Source organism: Hypomesus nipponensis, chromosome 5, assembly GCF_054491055.1.
Source record: "Hypomesus nipponensis isolate SF chromosome 5, ASM5449105v1, whole genome shotgun sequence".
In the NCBI taxonomy this organism is placed as follows: Eukaryota; Metazoa; Chordata; class Actinopteri; order Osmeriformes; family Osmeridae; genus Hypomesus; species Hypomesus nipponensis.
In genome coordinates, this window is record NC_140365.1 from 7,021,703 (window position 1) to 7,039,866 (window position 18,164).

General features: G+C 46.8%; 1 protein-coding gene across 2 annotated transcripts; it reads right to left on the bottom strand.

Moving 5' to 3' along the window:
* Positions 1-1,083: 1,083 nt before the first annotated feature.
* On the bottom strand, positions 1,084-18,164 carry pcp4a (Purkinje cell protein 4a). 2 transcript variants are annotated; one of them, XM_084698520.1, is made up of 4 exons: positions 18,075-18,163; positions 4,306-4,357; positions 2,460-2,492; positions 1,084-1,325 (listed from the first exon to the last, which is right to left on the bottom strand). In XM_084698520.1, exons 1-4 carry the CDS (start codon positions 18,081-18,083, stop codon positions 1,195-1,197), a joined length of 225 nt encoding a protein of 74 aa, XP_084554646.1. In that variant the 5' UTR covers positions 18,084-18,163; the 3' UTR covers positions 1,084-1,194. The 2 variants fall into 2 exon arrangements, with proteins under 2 accessions (XP_084554646.1, XP_084554647.1); XM_084698521.1 differs by lacking the exon at positions 2,460-2,492 and having other exon boundaries at positions 18,075-18,164.

Sequence of the window (18,164 nt, forward strand, 5' to 3'; positions counted from 1 at the left end):
ACTTTCAATCATTTTATGTTAGTTATTTTCAACTAAATGTTATGTTATTCTAAAATAAAATATGACAATCCATGATGTAAAGAAAAAAAGTTTGACTGCATCTTTCCCTCTTTACAATATTTATTAAGTAGGCGATATATATATATACATATACATATTTATATATATTTTTCCCATCTACCAAATTATGGCTGATTTTATTCTCACATATTTGGGTCAAACAATGCCTTGATGAGAAACAAAAGGGAATGAACCACAAGCACAATATCTATCAATAAAAACACACGATCCAAAAACTAAATTCAGTGTCAAAAAAATACAAAATAAAGGCAAACAAACATCAATGTTTGAGGGAAATAGATCTACAATTCCGACATGAATAATGATGTAAGCCCTAGATTTAGCTCTGTCACAGAAAAAGAGGTCGGAAAGCAAATTTGACCCATTGATTCAATTGTAAATGCATCAGTCATACAGGGGTGTGAGCACAGGGCACAGTGAGGAAATCAAGCAGACAAGCGGTAATGCCTGGGATCGTTTTCACCGAGGGAGAGACGCCATTAGCAACCCTCCCTGGAAGAAGGATTCTTTAGATTTACGAGGCCCGTCTGAAACAAATGCCAATGGACGATCATGTCCTGAATATGATGATCAATCGGAACTATATATTTGGCTACATTTTCTGCCTCAGGGTGAAATAAACCATTGTGTCATCTCAATTGTTTGATGAGCCCAATTACTCATCAAGCTTATTACAATTCAAAGTATATTACATTGAATAATATATAATGAATGGACCACTAAGGGTTTGGCTGCTACAGCAACTGTATAATAGAGAGAGAGAAGAATTACAATAATCAATACAAAACTGAAATAGCAAAATCATAGGAAAGATCAGGATGTGTTCAGAGCACAAACATGATCTATGGATACAGCAATCAAGTCATACGTTACACATAGAATTTCACAAAGATACAGTATCAGTGTACCCCTAACCACCCCCCCCCCCACCACCACACACACACACCCTCCCTCGACACTTCAACACCCAGCCCTCCTTTCCCTCCCCTCCCCAACCCCTCAGTTGAGTCCATGACGGTGCAGTTTCATTTGACATGCAAAACCAAGCCCCTAACTGGTGCGCTCCAGCCAGGGGCTAACGGGACTGTCTGGCCCCGCCTTGCCCCGCCCACTCTAGGACTTCACATCCTGCTTCTTCTTCTGGAACTTCCTGAATTGTGATTGGATGGCAACGGCAGCCTTCTCTGTCTCCGGGGCCTTCATGTCGATGTCAAAGTCCTCGGCTGGGACTTCCTTCTTCTCGTCTGGAAGGAAAGGGAAGCAGTGAGAAACAGAGGAGACACGATCGGCATTACCTACAGGCCAACACCTGGGGATAAGGTCCCTGGTAGTACACTTCCACCCCCCACCACCACCCCAATCCTTACCATAGTCAGCAATTCTACTGATGTATCTGTCTAGTTTTTCTGACTGTCAGTATGACTGGGGGGTGAAAGGACTGTTCAAGCCACTGTCTCCCAGAATATGGGAAACCTTGTCAGGATTAGATCTGGGCTAAAAAGGAGATTTCAGATCAACTCTGAATGAGTGGGTGGCATCTCTCCAAATAGTGAGCCTTAAGCAGGTTCTGCCCGGCCATTCTCTTTGAGATGATATCCCAGGCCTTTAGTCTTCTGCTAATCGCCATAGGTCTACAGAGGTGAAAAAGATTGGAATCAAATTCGACAGATTACTTTTAAGAAGCAGCGCTTCTCAAAGCCTTTGTATGACAAGAGGCTTTCACGCGATACATAAAACCGTCCAATACGAGAGAAGCCTTGCCTCAACCGATCTCTCATAAATATACATGCCATCATCTCTGTATACCGAGGATTTCACTGTCTGACTCGTCATCTGATATAAGGTGAGGTAGGAATCAAAGGGGGGATGTCCAGTTCACGGAGGCATATTCTCCTTGTGGGTGTGATTCCACAGGAGAGCTTACCTGCCTCATTAACACAAAGCCATTCATAACAGCCATTCATAACATAACAAAATGTAAGCAAAGAAATTGAGGGTCGAGTGGTCGAGCATCCAGAGAGAGAGATAAGTGTTCGGTGAATAAGCAAGCGAGTCCAGGCTGATTGGTGAAATATCAGAGGCGAGCGCCTAGAATTGGATCCGTGAAGCGGCCGTGAGGGACCTAACAAGCAATAGTAGGAGTCCAATTTCTGTGATGTGACTTTGATTCCCTGCTGATTTGGAGAGGCGAGGGAGATGCCATCCTACACGTCAGAGCCCCGTTCACATGCATCTGTGGTGTGGTTCACACCACCAGGCTGCCTCCTTTTTTCCCCCCAAACATCACACATGCAGTTGTGCTGAAGGTTTCAGTAATGCCATTGGTGCAGGTCCACATAACAACACAGGCAATAGTAACAGCAGGATGTGCGACGTACGTTTTGATGGGGTTTCTTGGCGACCTTGGCGCCCTTTGGACGCAAGAGTTTTACGAGGAAAAGAGATATACAGTTTATGATTGCAGTACCCACAGGATCTATGGAGATTCCCCCCCCCCCCCCTGCTGACAAAAAACGCACGGGGGGCCAGTTCTGGATCTCTCGTGTCACCTTGGGCTAACTAATCCAGAGATTGCAGTCACTGGTCTTTGCTGAGTGATTGTGTGCTTTACTTAGTGATGGCTAGAAAGAATGGCTCTCATGGTTATGTTTCGTTAATCAAACAAAGTACTACCCACACCCCACCCTCCATCTACCCCTTCTTAGGACACATCCATACAGGCACCCATCTCTTACGGACACGTTACAAATATGATGTGATATGTGGTGTTTGCTCTCATGTGCCTGTAAATATACATGTAAAGAACATGATATAGTTGTTGTCTTGGTGACGATTAATGCAATTAATGTATTATTTTATGAAGGATTTGTTCCTTTGGTTGAATGTTATAAAAGGTCAAACTCTAAAGATGTCTCGTAGATTTATGTTGCTCGGAGACAAAGGGACAATGACGGATGAAGGTCAGAAGAATCTTGTTAAAAGCAAGCAGAAGATGGAGGATGATATATCCACACTGTCTGTGCAATTTGAGTTTTTGCAAACCTGGTTTAAATATCAAATTAATTTGGAACAAAGACAAATAGATTTCATAAATGTGGTACTGTGTAAGTAACAGTGAAGGTGACCAAAAGTTAACCACCTTGGATTATGAATCTGGTGCAGTATGGAATACTAGTTGACCCATTCATTAAAATGTAGGAAATCACTTCAGTTGAGGCACTGTAATATGACAATGACAGTGGTCCAGTATCATCATGTAGGCTATATTTTTTTTTGTAAAAATCAAATTCAATTAAAAAGACTATGATCCCCCGCACTTTTGGAAGGCATTTCCCCTGGGATTAGGATGAACGACAATGTACCTCATCATCGAGCCAATTGAGACAGAAATCCATTTGACCACAGAATCTCAACAGGGTTATCAGTGGACTCAGAGGGGAGGGACAGCTCCCAGGTTGCCAGTTTGATTTAGAGGGCAGACTAGATTAACTGAAGGCTGTCATGACCCTCTACACTCACTCGGGGGGGAAAGAAGAGTTCAAGAATCCTTAATTGGTTCCATTGAATAGTATAAACTAGAAGGAATGTTCCAATTTGATGAATAGGTTTCAAAAGTGTCTACAAATAATGTGCAAGAGTTCATGTATTCTTGGGATAGAGGGTGAATAGTATGTACCAATGAGTCACGAAAAAGCGAACTGAATGATTGGAATTTAGCACAGCGTGCTGTAGCAGCTGACATTCTGAATTTCAATTCTATGCTGGCACTACAAAGAGATATGTCAGAATGAACCATATCTAACATATCTAGGTTGGAAGGATGATTGAAAAAGTAAATTACTTGTTTCACTTGAAGCAGGGACCTGTAATTTGAATTTTCCTCTGCTCATGTTCTCTTTAGCTGAATTCTACACTGCCACTTTGGAATATCAAAGGGTAGCAAGCCTAATTTCTTCCATCTATAACTCGGGGGATTTGAAGCACATTATCATGACAACAATACCGTGCCCCAGTTTAGAAAGTAGGTCTTTATGTGAATTCCTGACTAGAATGTTTGATGGAGTGTAGTCATAATCACTGTGGCATCTTACCTTTGATAAAACACAAGGGAGGCCTATTCCTAACAAATGATATGCATGCACATTGTATTCTGTATATCGAGTACTGCATTTCTAGCTCTGCGGTACTTTGGCCTGCGAACCTTCTGTCTGTGTGGACACCTACCCTGTCCAGCAGAAGCTTTGCTGTTGCCAGTCATGGCTCCGGATCCTTGTCTCTGGAAGAGAGAGAGAGAGAGAGAGAGAGAGAGAGAGAGAGAGAGAGAGAGAGAGAGAGAGAGAGAGAGAGAGAGAGAGACTGACATCAATATACCTCCAATTAGACCAAAACAGATATAACACACTTCATAGGAAAACCTTCTGTGTCTGTATGCAGTTCCTTAAATCCCAACCGTTTGACCTGGCGACAAAACAGGGAAGAGGGGGCAGGGGGTGTGCCCTGATCCAGAATGCAGGTTTAAAGCCATTACTGCTATTGGAAATCTGTTCTCTGATGGAATCTCTGGCCCGAACCTCGATATGTATGTATGTATGTATGTATGTATGTGTGTGTGTGTAGTATGTGTGTGTTTAAACTACAGTGTGTTCCTCACGGTGTGAGTGAAGCAGCTGAGCCCAGCATAGAAGCCCCACCATGCAGCATCCTCTCCACCCTGAATTATTAATCCGGCGCTTTCAATGAATTTCAAACACAGCGGTTCAGCTTTGATGCTGGGCAGCTGAGGAGAGGACAACAAAACAAACCCTCCTACCCCCCCAAAAAAATAAGGGGTGGGGGGGTGGGGGGGGTGGGGGGGGCATCCTCCATTTCCTCTGTGTTATTATGGCCATCTGTTTCTCTGTTTCAGCGTAAAAACCAAAAGGAGTCATTGACACTGGGGTGCTGGCGTCCATGATGGGCCTCATTTGTCTGCATTGTGTTCTCCTCGGCAGGAATCAGAGTGACGCTAAACTCACACCTCACCCCACCACTTGGGGGAGGGGGGGGAGGGAGAACAGGGGGGAGGGGGTGGGGGAGGGGGATGGGGTAGAGGCCAGTTGGAAAATGGCCACAAATCATATGAGAATTATTGCTGAGGAGATATTAAAGCTTCATCTGACTATCAATCATAAGATGACTATGGTTTTCTGCACAGAGTGAGAGAAAGGTTGATGTCTTACTTGGCTTTACTGTAACTACAGTAATGGAAAGGAAAGCCATTCTAGAAGGCTATCGACCTCCTTTCTGGATTTTTCCGCTCAACCTTTCTCCTTAACTTTCTTTCTTCCACTTCCACGCTCCTTTCCTCTAACCTTATTCTACTTCTCGTTCGCTTTCCCTCTCGACCCATTCCTATCTCTCTCTCTACCTCCCTCCCTCTCTCTCTGTGTCTACCTCCCTCCCTCTCTCTCTGTGTCTACCTCCCTCCCTCTCTCTCTGTGTCTACCTCCCTCCCTCTCTCTCTGTGTCTACCTCCCTCCCTCCCTCTCTGTGTCTCCCTCCCTCTCTCTCTGTGTCTACCTCCCTCCCTCTCTCTCTGTGTCTACCTCCCTCCCTCTCTCTCTGTGTCTACCTCCTTCCCTCTCTCTCTGTGTCTACCTCCCTCCCTCTCTCTCTGTGTCTCCCTCCCTCCCTCTCTCTCTGTGTTTCCCTCCCTCCCTCTCTCTCTGTGTCTACCTCCCTCCCTCTCTGTGTCTACCTCCCTCCCTCTCTCTCTGTGTCTCCCTCCCTCCCTCTCTCTCTGTGTTTCCCTCCCTCCCTCTCTCTCTGTGTTTCCCTCCCTCCCTCTCTCTCTGTGTCTCCCTCCCTCCCTCTCTCTCTGTGTCTCCCTCCCTCCCTCTCTCTCTGTGTTTCCCTCCCTCTCTCTCTGTGTTTCCCTCCCTCCCTCTCTCTCTGTGTTTCCCTCCCTCCCTCTCTCTCTGTGTCTCCCTCCCTCCCTCTCTCTCTGTGTCTCCCTCCCTCCCTCTCTCTCTGTGTCTCCCTCCTTCCCTGAGTACACAGAGCTATGGCATCAGACCTGGGAAGGAAGCAGAGCAGCTAATCTAAGTTCAAAGGCAGAAAACCCCCTTCTGCATCAGCCCACATTACACCCATGAAATGAACTTTTACAGTCTCCCGTGCCATTGCCCAGCCCCGACAACCCTTCCCTGGCAGACACCACAGTCTGGCCCTGCACTTTTCTCAGACACATCGACTGAAGGGCCAGTGAAAAAGCAGAAACGCAAGCAGTATCAGAAGCAGCGTCCCTGTCTAATCTGGACTGATCCTCATGTTGTTGCTCCGAGTCATTCATGATGGACAAGTGTGCCGTTTGTTGGCTCCCGGGCGCACTCAAAGGCCAGCTGATGCGCCTGGAAGGGCTGTGATGAGGGAGGCTTTCACAGAGGGGACGCGTCCTTCATCACTTTGAGAGATAATTCACACATGAAGTCGAAGGAGCTTATGGAACGCGTCCCCTGCCTCTGCACTCCCTCCTTCCTCTCCTCCCACTTTGGCTCAATCTCTCTCAGTTTCTCTCTCTCCCTCTGTCGCTCTGTGATCCCTCTCTCTGCCTAGATACGGTGGAAGCTTACATAACGGCTCTCTGGTCAGGATATGCAGGAAGATTACTCTCAATACACTGGCACATTTCCCCCCACATTATTCCTCCCCCTTCTCCTCCTCCAGTTTGGCTTTTATCTCTCCTCTTTCAGCTCTATCTTTGTTTTTCAGCCCTTAATAAACGTGCAAAGAAAAAGAGGGCATTTGCATACAAATTCATATGAGGTTTTAGAAACCATGAGTGAATTTCAAATGAGGCAATTGTCTCAGCCTGTCTGACTCTTACGTTTGTTGGCTGAGGCCTGGCACAACGTTCACATGAAAAGCTCTCTCAGTGGCTATTCAAGAGACATCTACCCGAGATGTATGGCTGTCCTTATGATTCAAACACTCACTAGGAAACCCATATCGACCGCCCTCCTCGTGGCAACCTTGGCTGCTGTTCCGTAGGAATCGGTTGCTATGGTGAGTTTCAGGTAAGTGGAGCCACATTGGCAATTCACTCGGATCTGTTAGCTGAACCTGCGTCAGAGTACAGAGAACAAATAGACCACGCATCCCCTCATCCCCTGTTCTCCAGGGTCTTTCGCTTTCATATTTCCTCTCTTCCTCACACAGGAGCTGTGGGAGACCATAAACAATCTTGATTAAAATGACAAGAAGGTCTGTTGGGATCTTTGGTCCTTTGTCTCTGTGTTGGAACTTGTTCTCTCGAAGGAGCAGTATTGTTGGTCTGACAATGAAATAATATGACATGACATACTGGCAGCCTTAGCCTTTGCAAGGTGTATGTCCTTTGTTGCTTAGTGTTGAAACATATGGAAAGCAATTGATCTATTGTTTGCTAAATGCTACCGAGCACCACATACAGTATTGGAAACGACTTAGTGAAGGTAATAGAAGCGAACGTCTTTGACATTATTGCCAAAGCATAGATGTGAACACTAAAGAGTATGCCTGACAAGGGTTCAACACCAGCACAAGTTAAGATACTGTGCCAATCTGCTCTAAGAGATGCATGTGATTAGCACATTTTGTCTCGTGTGAAGGACTGAATGAATATGTATGCCAGGGGGAAGAGGGACACAATGTGAACTGGCCCTAGAGAGAGAAGAACCTCCTGCACACACCTGGTCCAACACACACACACACAGACACACACACACACACAGACACAGACTCACACACAAACTCCCCATGCTCTCCCATGCGCTTCCCACCCTTTTCATTTTTAATAGCACAGCTCTTTGCCACTCACTCGCCTTCATCCTCTCCTCCATTCTCTCCCTCCGTCTTCCAGAACTCTCGTGCCTTGTTATAGCAGATCTCCCATCTCCACGGGGAAGGTGAGCGCCGAGCGTGGAGCTTCTGCAGCGCACGCCCGTTTATAATTCACGATTCCAAACATGAGGCCACGCAGTCTCATCGACTGTCCCGTCCCATTCCGTTGAAACCCCATAAGCACACCAACGTAGTAGTTACTATGGTGACGATGACACATGGGAGCGCGAGTGTTACTGGGAGTTTGAATGAACTGAGGTTGGGGATGGACCATACCACAAACTCCCATCTGCAACCTCGTCCACGCAACTGATTTCCATGTCGATGACAAGGGCCTGACGCTCGTCAGCCAATCCACCAGACAGCTCAGGCTAGTCAGTAACTGAATGTCAATACTACCTTGCCGCACCAGCCACTCACTTGTCTCAACCTTGAAATCCCATCCCCTCCCAACCTCTCTTGTCCTTCTGCTATCCAGGCACCTCGAGGGGGAGGGATCGCCCGAGCTCTGAGAGGGCCAGTCAACACCCGAGAACTCATCAACCAAATCCGGAGCCTTCCGCCTGGATCTCTGTCCCTCACTCACTCCCTCCATTCATTCATCTTTGTTCTTCAAGTAAAGCCAAATATATCCAGTTGTTCATGTGGTCTTTAAACTCGTGAAATAGGCAGTCTTCAAAGTGTCTACAGCTGGAGATAACAGGTCCCCTAGTCTTCAAGGTCTGCAGTGGCTGGCTCGGCTCAGCTCAGCTTGGTTCGGCTTGGTCGGGCCAGAAGCACAGGCCAAGGAAAGCTTGACTCTAAGTGGGCCAGCGAGAGATGCCAAAACAGATGGCTCACAATGTTTGAACGCTCATTTTGTGAGGCTTGCGTGTGACCGGTGTGGGTGCGCGCGTGTGAGTGTGCATGTGTGAGCGAGTGTGCTCGTGCGAGTCCCACTCATGCCAGACCTAAATAAAGATCCGATCACCCACTGATGAGTGCACACAAAGCCTTTGGGGAAACAGACGGACTTCTCTCTGACTGAAAACCTGTGAGACTCCTGTAAATAGGAAGCAGGCTGCCGAACACCGATAGAATCGGGCTGCCATCCATCTGGGTTTCGATTGCATATGTCCGCGTGGGAGCAGGCACCCATGCCCAGTCAGAGAGACTGTTTACCCGGAGGGCTGACTCGTGACTCGTGGCGGTTACATGCTGGTATGCTCAAGTGCCATCACGCCTCTTTCCTGTACATGTGAACCCCTATCTCTCTATATCTCTCTCTCTCTCTCTCTCCCTCTACCTCTCTCTCTCTCTACCCTTCTCTCTTTCTCTCTACCTCTCTCTCTCTGTCTCTCTCTCTGTCTCTCTCTCTGTCTCTCTCTCTGTCTCTGTCTCTGTCTCTCTCTCTCCTTTGCTTTCTCTCACTCTCACCGTTATCTTGACCTCAACTCCTCTCTCCTCACGGACAGGGAGCTACATGACAGGTAGAGCCTAAGTCACTGACACAAGTCCCAACAACCTCCTATGGTGGTTTTGAACGACGTGAGGGTGAATAACCGCTAAACAAACTGCCAGATAAGCAAAATGTCCACACCGTTTAGAGATTACAATCTAATATAGCTGAATGTTTTCTTTTTCCTACAAAGTTTTGCATGATTTTCACCGAAACCGCTTCGGGAGAGGTTTTGCACATCTCAGCTCGAGTCATATTCAGCATCAGTCTTTGAAATGTTTGTGAGTAGAATAGAGGGGGAAAGTGAAACACCTTAAATGTGCTTGGGGTTGCTGAGTCATCGCTGACCCTGAGTCACAGATGAGATCTGGGGTTCGCCGGACCCTGACCTCACGAACACCCGCGGAGATGGCTTGCATTCCCCTATGGTGGGAGGCTATCAATCTGGAACACCACTCTGACAAACTGTCAGAACGTTCTGTCGCAACCACAGCGACCACGCCAGGAAGACACGCGTCCAAGGACTCTGCTGACAGGGCGCAAAAGACACAAACCAAAACCAGAACAACAACATTTTGTCTTCTCCTGGGCCACTAGTCGACATGAACATGACCACAAGCGTCTTGTTAAGAAAAAGAGGGCGTGGGGTAACAGCAGGCACGGTCAAACGCAGGCTGTTCGCTGACCGTCCACAGCGACACCGGTCGAGGTAGGAGTGGGCTCCGTCTAACTCCTGGAGGTAACGACGCCCTGCGCCAGTCTCAGTCCGGACGTGAACACAGCGTCGACCGAGGCTCCGCTTGCCATGGTCCCCGAGGAGAGGACAAGATGCTGGCCTGCTCCCAGTCCCATATGCTGCGGTCGGTCGGAGAGCTTGACTAATGAACAATGATGATGATAATGATAGTAATAACGATTATAAGGATGAGCTGTCTGGGGTTGTTACAGTTAACGTTAAGTGAAGGCTCTCTACTCAACAGCTCTGGAAGGCTCGTGGTTTGGATCAACAATAGAGAGCGGAGCATCAATCATTTTCTCCTCCGGTTTCCTCAGATCCATTAAATAAGCATGGTATCTTAATACGTATGTTAATTATTCATTAAATAAATCACACTCCGAAAGAAACGGGTGGAACAAGAACTCCTGTCTGATAGCACTCTGCCATTACCAGCTCCATACATAAATGGATGAGCAGCCGTATATTACACACCGCACTGAACGCACACGCACACACAGTCCTAGGACTTCAGCCTCTGTTATGCACCTGCCCCTGCCCCCCGTAAGGGGTAAACCAATGAGCACTTTCCCTTTGGGCTTGTTCAATCCAGCCCTGCCTGCAGAGCTTGGCTCGAGCCACTGCGCACTGCGCTTAACCTGACGCCTGCAAGAGGTCTGACTCCACAACCCCTCCTGGCACCCGCCACCCAAAGTGATGCCAGCCTGTCTTAGCTGACCCCCGACTGCTGCCAACCGACATCCAGGATGCTGCTACATCAAGCTTGCCGAGGGGGAACTTCCTGCAGCATGCGTTTGAATGGTCTCCATGGAACCGAGGACATTTATACAGCGAGTATCGCTTCCTGTTGGATGCCAACATGTCAGATTAACCTATGTCAGCTCTTATACAACGCACTCACATCTTGCAGTGATGAAAGTGTGGCACAGCAGTGGGGGTTGGGGGGGGGGGGAATTAATCAAATAAATAAATGATCTTTCTCCCCCCGGCCGTTTGTTGGTCTATTTTGGGTTCCTCTGGCAGCTTGGGCTCTCCAGAGGAGCCCCGTGCTGCACTCACTGTCTATTAACTATTTAACGAGGAGTCGAGGAAGTAGGCCACAGACCCAAGTCTCAACCCAACGCCGTCCCACCTCCTCGGCGGCGAGAGAGACCCCCCGAAGCCCGGGAGAGGGCCGGAAGCCGGGAGTGACAAGTGTGGGTCAGACACGGCTGAGGAGAGAGAGAGAGGCGGCAGGGGGAGGAAGCGAAGGGGGGGGCCACCGGCATGGATGAAGACGTCAGGACGGGTGCATCCAGGAAACTGGGAAAACGGAACGTTTTGAGATGCGTGGACACGGGAAGCAGCCAAGATCAATCAAATTCTCATTCGGCGCTTCGACGACAGCCATCGTCTACTAATTGTCAGCGTGTCCGCAGTTTGCAGTCATGGATCAAAGTCAAGGACGGGCCGTAAATCTACTAATTGGTGAAACAAAGGGAAAAATCGAATGTTGGAATGACTGACTGTTGACATCTTCCATTCATTAACCAAAGAGTCCCCCCCCCCCTCTCCCAGGTCAGGGGAGTGTTGACATCCATCCACATGCACAGGTGCTCCAGCCAGACATCAGCTCCCTGACACACCCCACTCGACCCACTCGGGATGGGCTCCCTCTGATGAACGCTTTCCAGGCAGGACGTTGAGCTGCGCCGGTCCTCCATCATTATTCCTCCGCTGGAGACCGAGCCAAGTCCCTCGTCTGTCGCCAACACATTAGCTGCCTCAGACCAAACCGTAATTCTTTTTAATGTGTTACTTCCGCCTCAGCGGTTTCACGTTTGGCAAGGGGGCCCCGTGGTGAAAATTCGTTACGAGCGCATCCCGAAATTATTACTTAAACTGATAGCCGCTGGAATTCTGTCGAATGACCATTCACCTTGACATTGCTGCATGCTCAGCAAAGACTTGAAGCCAAGTTTAGAGTGATGCCATGCAGAGGTCTTCTTCTCATGCGTACGTGCGTTAGTGTTGCAGGGCAGACTTGGGGTGCTCAAGTTGGCTTGATTTCTCCATCCATCTATGAACTGAAGCTGACATGGCCACTATTTTTAAAAGCTTTGGGGTCAGTTCTGCCCGCGAATTGAATAAAGTTAAGGATGACCTTGATGGTGTTGACCGTAGGGGTGGGTCTGTTCCAAGTAAAGCACGTGACGGCGATTAAGCGATTGTGGTTTTAGCTAACTTCTCTGATTTGCTCGGACATTGCGTTTCCCTGTTTGTTTGTAGCGGTTTAAAAGTCAATAGGGGCATTTTGCCCCAGCGCTTGCCCCAGAGATGTTGTAACACTATGCAAGAAGAGATGCTGTTTTGTTGAGTTAGTCAGTCTCCCTCAACTGTAACTCAAAGTTACACATTCAGATCATAAAAATGATTTCTTCTGCAGATTTCTTCTTTTAGGTATTAAATTAATTCCAAATGTAATTGGTCTAAAGGAACCAACCGACATTTTTAGACAGGGATACTTCAACACGTGATCTGTTGAAAGCTAGGAAGAACCTCGCTCTCTCCTTCTAACCTTAATCTCTGTTCATAACAGAAGGAGGAAGTAGCAGTTTCTCTCCCTGCTGGAATAATCCGAGCAAAACTAATGACACAGCAGCATGGTTTCCTCATAAAACATTACCAGTCATTAGGCTGACTCCAGGGCATTCAGCACAACTTACAAGACACGGCTACTATCTACTGCGTCTCTGTCAGAATGAGTAATCAGTTCACTCAGCCTGGCCATGAGTGAGGCCTGTCACTCAAACAGGACTGGAGGGCTATGCAAAGCACAGTATGTGCCCACTCTTCCGCATCCACAATCCTGTGCAGTAGCATCCAAAATCAGTATAAACATGAACGACTGTTCTTTTTAAATACAGTGCATGTGAATCAACCGAGAACTGTCCTCGGCTCTAAGTTCGGGGGTGTTGGACTAAATCCCTTAATGACTGCTGGAACAGCAGCATCAGGGTAAACCCATTCTCTCTTTGGAATTTTGAAAACCTCAACCTTCAAGGTGAGTTCACCTCCTCATGTCCTCAAGTCTCTGCGACACTTCTCTCCACAGACACACACACACACAGAGACACACATACACAGAGACACACACACACACACACACTAGATATTCGCTGATGTTTGCCATGTTCTCTCTAAACACAGCCAGCAGCCAGGATTAGAGCAGTGGGTCAGGTCAACCTGAGTGCTGGAATCACAGCGTACTAACAATTTAGATGGATTACAGTTTATCTGAGTGTAATCTCTGCTCATTGTGTGGGGTGATTAGAGTCCGAGTGAGGTATGATTCCCCCACTGTCTCAAAATGATTCTGATGTCAAACTTGTGTCACAAGTGGAATGTTGCTAAAAATGTAAACAAACGTAAGTTTGTTATGTATTATGTAAGGGCATTACATGAATAATTGAGGGCCGCGAGCAAGGGGAAGGGATTTGCTTCCAATATGTTTTAGTTATTTGTTAAGTGTAATTTTGAATTTGATGGACATAGACATGTGAGATTAAAGCAACCATCCAGGGAATACTGAACATGAAAACTCTTCATTAAGGTCAGAAATAGGTCAAGGCAAAAAAGCATCACACTAAAAAAGTACTTTAGCTGACTGAGTTGCCATCTAAGTCTGTACGATATACACTTTTGAACTGAATTTAATTCACTTCACTCTTAATTCATCAGCGGTTACTGGGATTTAAAAGGACACAAACTGACAATCCCCATCCCTGCCTCCTGCTTCACAGCCAAGATGACCTTTTTACTCTAATTGGTGGCAACCTTTTCACACACTCTCTCTTTCCATTGATGTATAAAGAAAGGTTGAAGAGGAGGCCTGGTCCACTTGTGATGATGAAACAGGAAGCTGTGCTGGGTAGGGGCCAGAGCCATAAGTCCCGTGACATTAAAGGCAGTGGTAACAACACCACAGTGGACCGGACAATCAATCAAATATTCTCTAAAAGGGTGTTGCATCAGCAAGGTGGGGCATCCTCTACGGAAGGTATAGGATCAAAACAACCTGGATTTCTCAAGAAGATTTATAGCCTTATTAGCATGGCGTACGCTTTACTAGAATTAGATGATCAATTATGAAATAACTGTGTAAGAGTATAGCCTAAATTATAACTACTGGCGCTGAATATATTTAAGATCATTACTGTTACTGTTTCATTGTAATGTATCATTAGATTACAATGAAAAATGATCAGAAATTGATTAAATTAATTTATTCCATGTTTCTGTGTTTCCATGTTCGTGTAAACATAGCACGGCAACTCATGTAAACCTAAAGAGACGGCCCATCACAACAATATTCACACAGTTTGAACACGCCCTATACTGTTTACATTGTTTGTTTATGTGTGTGTTCACACTTAAATACCCTTCCATGTGAGTAAGTATGTTGCTGTATGTAGCCTTCTCTAAAGCTCAGTTGTGTCTCCATCCACATGGAAAACACCTAACCACTGGACCATGATCTGAAAGCTAATCAGTCGAGGCTGGCTGCACCCAGATTTCAAACCTTCAGGCTACACCAAGCTTTTTCTCTCCATTTCTGTCTCTCTCCCACCACCCCCTCCACCCCCACCCCATCTCCCGCTCTCCTCCCATCTATCTATCCAGTTTATCCATCTGCCAGTCTCATCAAGATCGACAACCACGCGCTGACATTGGTTTGGAGCACATAACGAGGGTTAGTGTGGAGGCCCGGGGCTTTAGCAGGGAGGGTTGGGAACATGCAGGATCATCTAGCTCTCATCGTACCCACACTGCACCAGGGCAGCCGTTATGTATGACATCATGTGTCATCATGTCCGAGCACAAAGCTGGAGGGACTTAAAGATGCCAGATTCAGGAAAGTAGACCGCATGGATGTCTGGTCCCCAAGTTCCATATTGAGGCATGGAGACTCCACCCAGCCCGACCTTGACTTTATCATGCAGACGCTATTGAGTGAGTCTGCCCCATCTCCATGTGTTTATGGGACAGAGCTCACTCTGCAGATCAGTCAGTAGAGCAGGATTACATAACCCTCCCTGGCAACAGAGGTATTGAACAAATCCGCTTAATATCTGTGTTTGTGGAGACCAGATTTCAATCTCGGCCACGCCCCTTTGAATGTGGGGGGATGTGGGTTTAGAGCTGGGGTCTAATGCTCCCTCACATCCCTCCCTCACATTTAGTGCATGTACAGATGTGTTGACAAATAGTACACTGCATAATACTTAAAAGATTACCGAGCTGCTTTTCAGCGGCCGTGTTACTCCAAAGCCCCAGGAGCCAACGGTTACTATGTGAATTAAGGACAGGGAGACCAATCAATCCTCGAGGCTTTTATGAAACAGGGGGGGGGAGAGTGTGAGAGCGCTCGATGATTGCATGTGATTCTGTCTCTTGTTCAGGTCTGATTCCTCTCTTTCTCTCTCTCTCTCTCTCTCTCTCTCTCTCTCTCTCTCTCTCTCTCTCTCTCTCTCTCTCTCTCTCTGTCTCTCTCTCTCTCAACTACACTCCCTTTTTGTACTCCGCCTGACAAATGAACTAACTAGGCACAAGTCTAGGTGCCTGCATGTCGTTTTGGGGAGACATGGCCATTCCATGTCAATGCCGATGCAAGGCCCTCATGACTGGGGAGCACAGTACTCTGCAGATGCTGGGGAGCTCTCACCAGTGACACCATGCTCGAAGCTTTGCCTCACAGCGGATGAAATGAGGGTAGGTAATGGGGGGTGGAGAGTGCAGAGGAGCTGGTGGGGGGGGGGATGTGAAGAGGCAAGGGGTGGAGAGTGTGGAGGGGATAGGTGATGGGGATTGGAGGGTGGTGCAGTGGTGCCAGGTAGCTAGGGGTGGGGGCTGGAGTGGGGGTAGCTGTGTGGATGTAAGGGTACAGTGTGGGTCGGCGACAGGGGGTAAAGGGTGCAGTGGGAGGCAAGCCATCGATTTTTCTTTCATTATTCATTCCCAGCACCTTTCCCCAGCCCTGCCCTGAGTCTTTATAGCCAAATAAATCCATCACAGAGACAGGATGCTACGAATCGTCCTGTGCGGCAAGAAGGTTTCCCTGGCCTACTGTCTTATTTATAAGACATTAGGCCATATATATATAAGACTATCTGAACCCCATGCACTATAAACCCAGTGTACAAAACAGAATCATTGTTTCTGATCAGGGACGAGAAATCACCCCAATATGTGTCATGACAAGGGTCTGTTGACAGATTATACCAAAGTGACACTTCAGCCAAAGACCTCATTCAGACCTGAGGCAGTTGGCAATGGTTGTATGTATTCACAGCGTTGTACAGTGAAAGGTTGCCTGGTCTTCCCTCACCCACACACTGAGCTCCTGCTGCTCCTCCGCTGGGCCACCTAGCAAGGCAGGCAGCCTCTTATCGTGGCGTGCTAGGATTCCGGGGCAGCTGTTGGACGGGGGTGGGGGGGTTGAACTACAGCTCCACAGCTCCACTACAAGGACTGGGCCCATCTGCTACGCTCCCTCCCTCCCCCCCCCCCCCCCCCCCCGCTCTTACTCTCTTTCCCCTGTCCGCCCGTGATAGCTTAACATCTAGCAACTGCAGGATTCCATTGACTCTGACAGCCAGCAATGGTGTGCCGTGCGATTCAAGGCCAACTGTACGCGCGATCCAGCCCAAAGAATGTGGGTCAATTGTATCTCAAATTGCTCCATTGTTCGGAGAGAATGAGACACCGTGATAAGGTCTTGGATTGGGGCCTCACTTATTTCCATTCACCCTATGCAGTGACAGAATGTGTTATTTCTATCGGTCAGCAGCATGCCTTGAATAATTCAGGGTCTTTGGAATGATGTAGTCTGGCTGTGCACTGTTTGCATAGCGAGGATTCTGGCTGGTGCCGTGATTTTCTCAAACAATCAGTGCAGCAAGTGCAAGGACACCTTGAGAACATTCTAGAAACGGGTAGGTTAGCTCTAGTTGCTTGACTGGAATGTGACTGGCAGACATTTGTGTCTGGGTCAATATATCCTTGCCTGTACTGTTTATATTAATATTAAACTTTCAGTCTATATGTCATTCCTTAGCAGTTATGTTTATTATAATGGTACGTGAATAATAATCACAAGTTTAGTAGAGCACTGTTTGGTCACTTGATGCTCAGACTTGAGCATGACATGAAAATACATTTTAGAAGGAGTGGAATGTGAATATTGTTTACGGAATGAGTTGACAACACAATTTGACTTGACGACCCTGAAACATGCCTCTTATAGTCACAGTGGCTATAAATATTCAAGCCCACCTGCTCGTTTCGCTGAATGCTTGAGGCTCAAGCTCATTGCCTACAGTGATGCACGGTGATTCTCCGCAATTACAAACGATGCAAATGCAATTTATTTGAAGATCATCAAATGAAACTTAAAATCGTTAGTGATTTTGATCAAATGTATTTTTACTCGTTACTTTTCGTATTTGGCTGTGCGTCTTCGTTATGACAAGGATCATAAAAGTTCAGATGAAGTTCGTTTATGTATAATTTGTAAAACTCAAATTTATCTGTAAATAATTTATATCAACGATCAGAACTTTAGTCTAAATGCAATTATAAATAGGCTACACAACGTGTGCAGGATAACAAACTTAAGCACTCCCCAACACAATCATTTAATAGCCTAACTATTAATATTACCCTAATCATATTAGAGGTATTTGAGTTGTAGCTTATAGCTTAAATAGGTACACAAATATTTAAATGTTGAATGATTATGATTATCTCATACAATTCCGTTCATTATCAGAACAATTAATAAAGTAGCCTCCATCATCTGCGCTTCGATGCTGACGAGTGCAGACGCAATAGGGTGAAATTTTGAGAAGCGTATAGGAAGAAAATCAGTTACCAACATAAGAGTATTTTTTAAATGCGGGTAGTCTTCAATGCACTTACCTCACTCATGGTTACAAAGTGGTTTAGTATGGCAGCGTCTTCGGCTCCAGTACTTGATGCACAAGTCTATGGTAAGCAGACAGTCCTCGT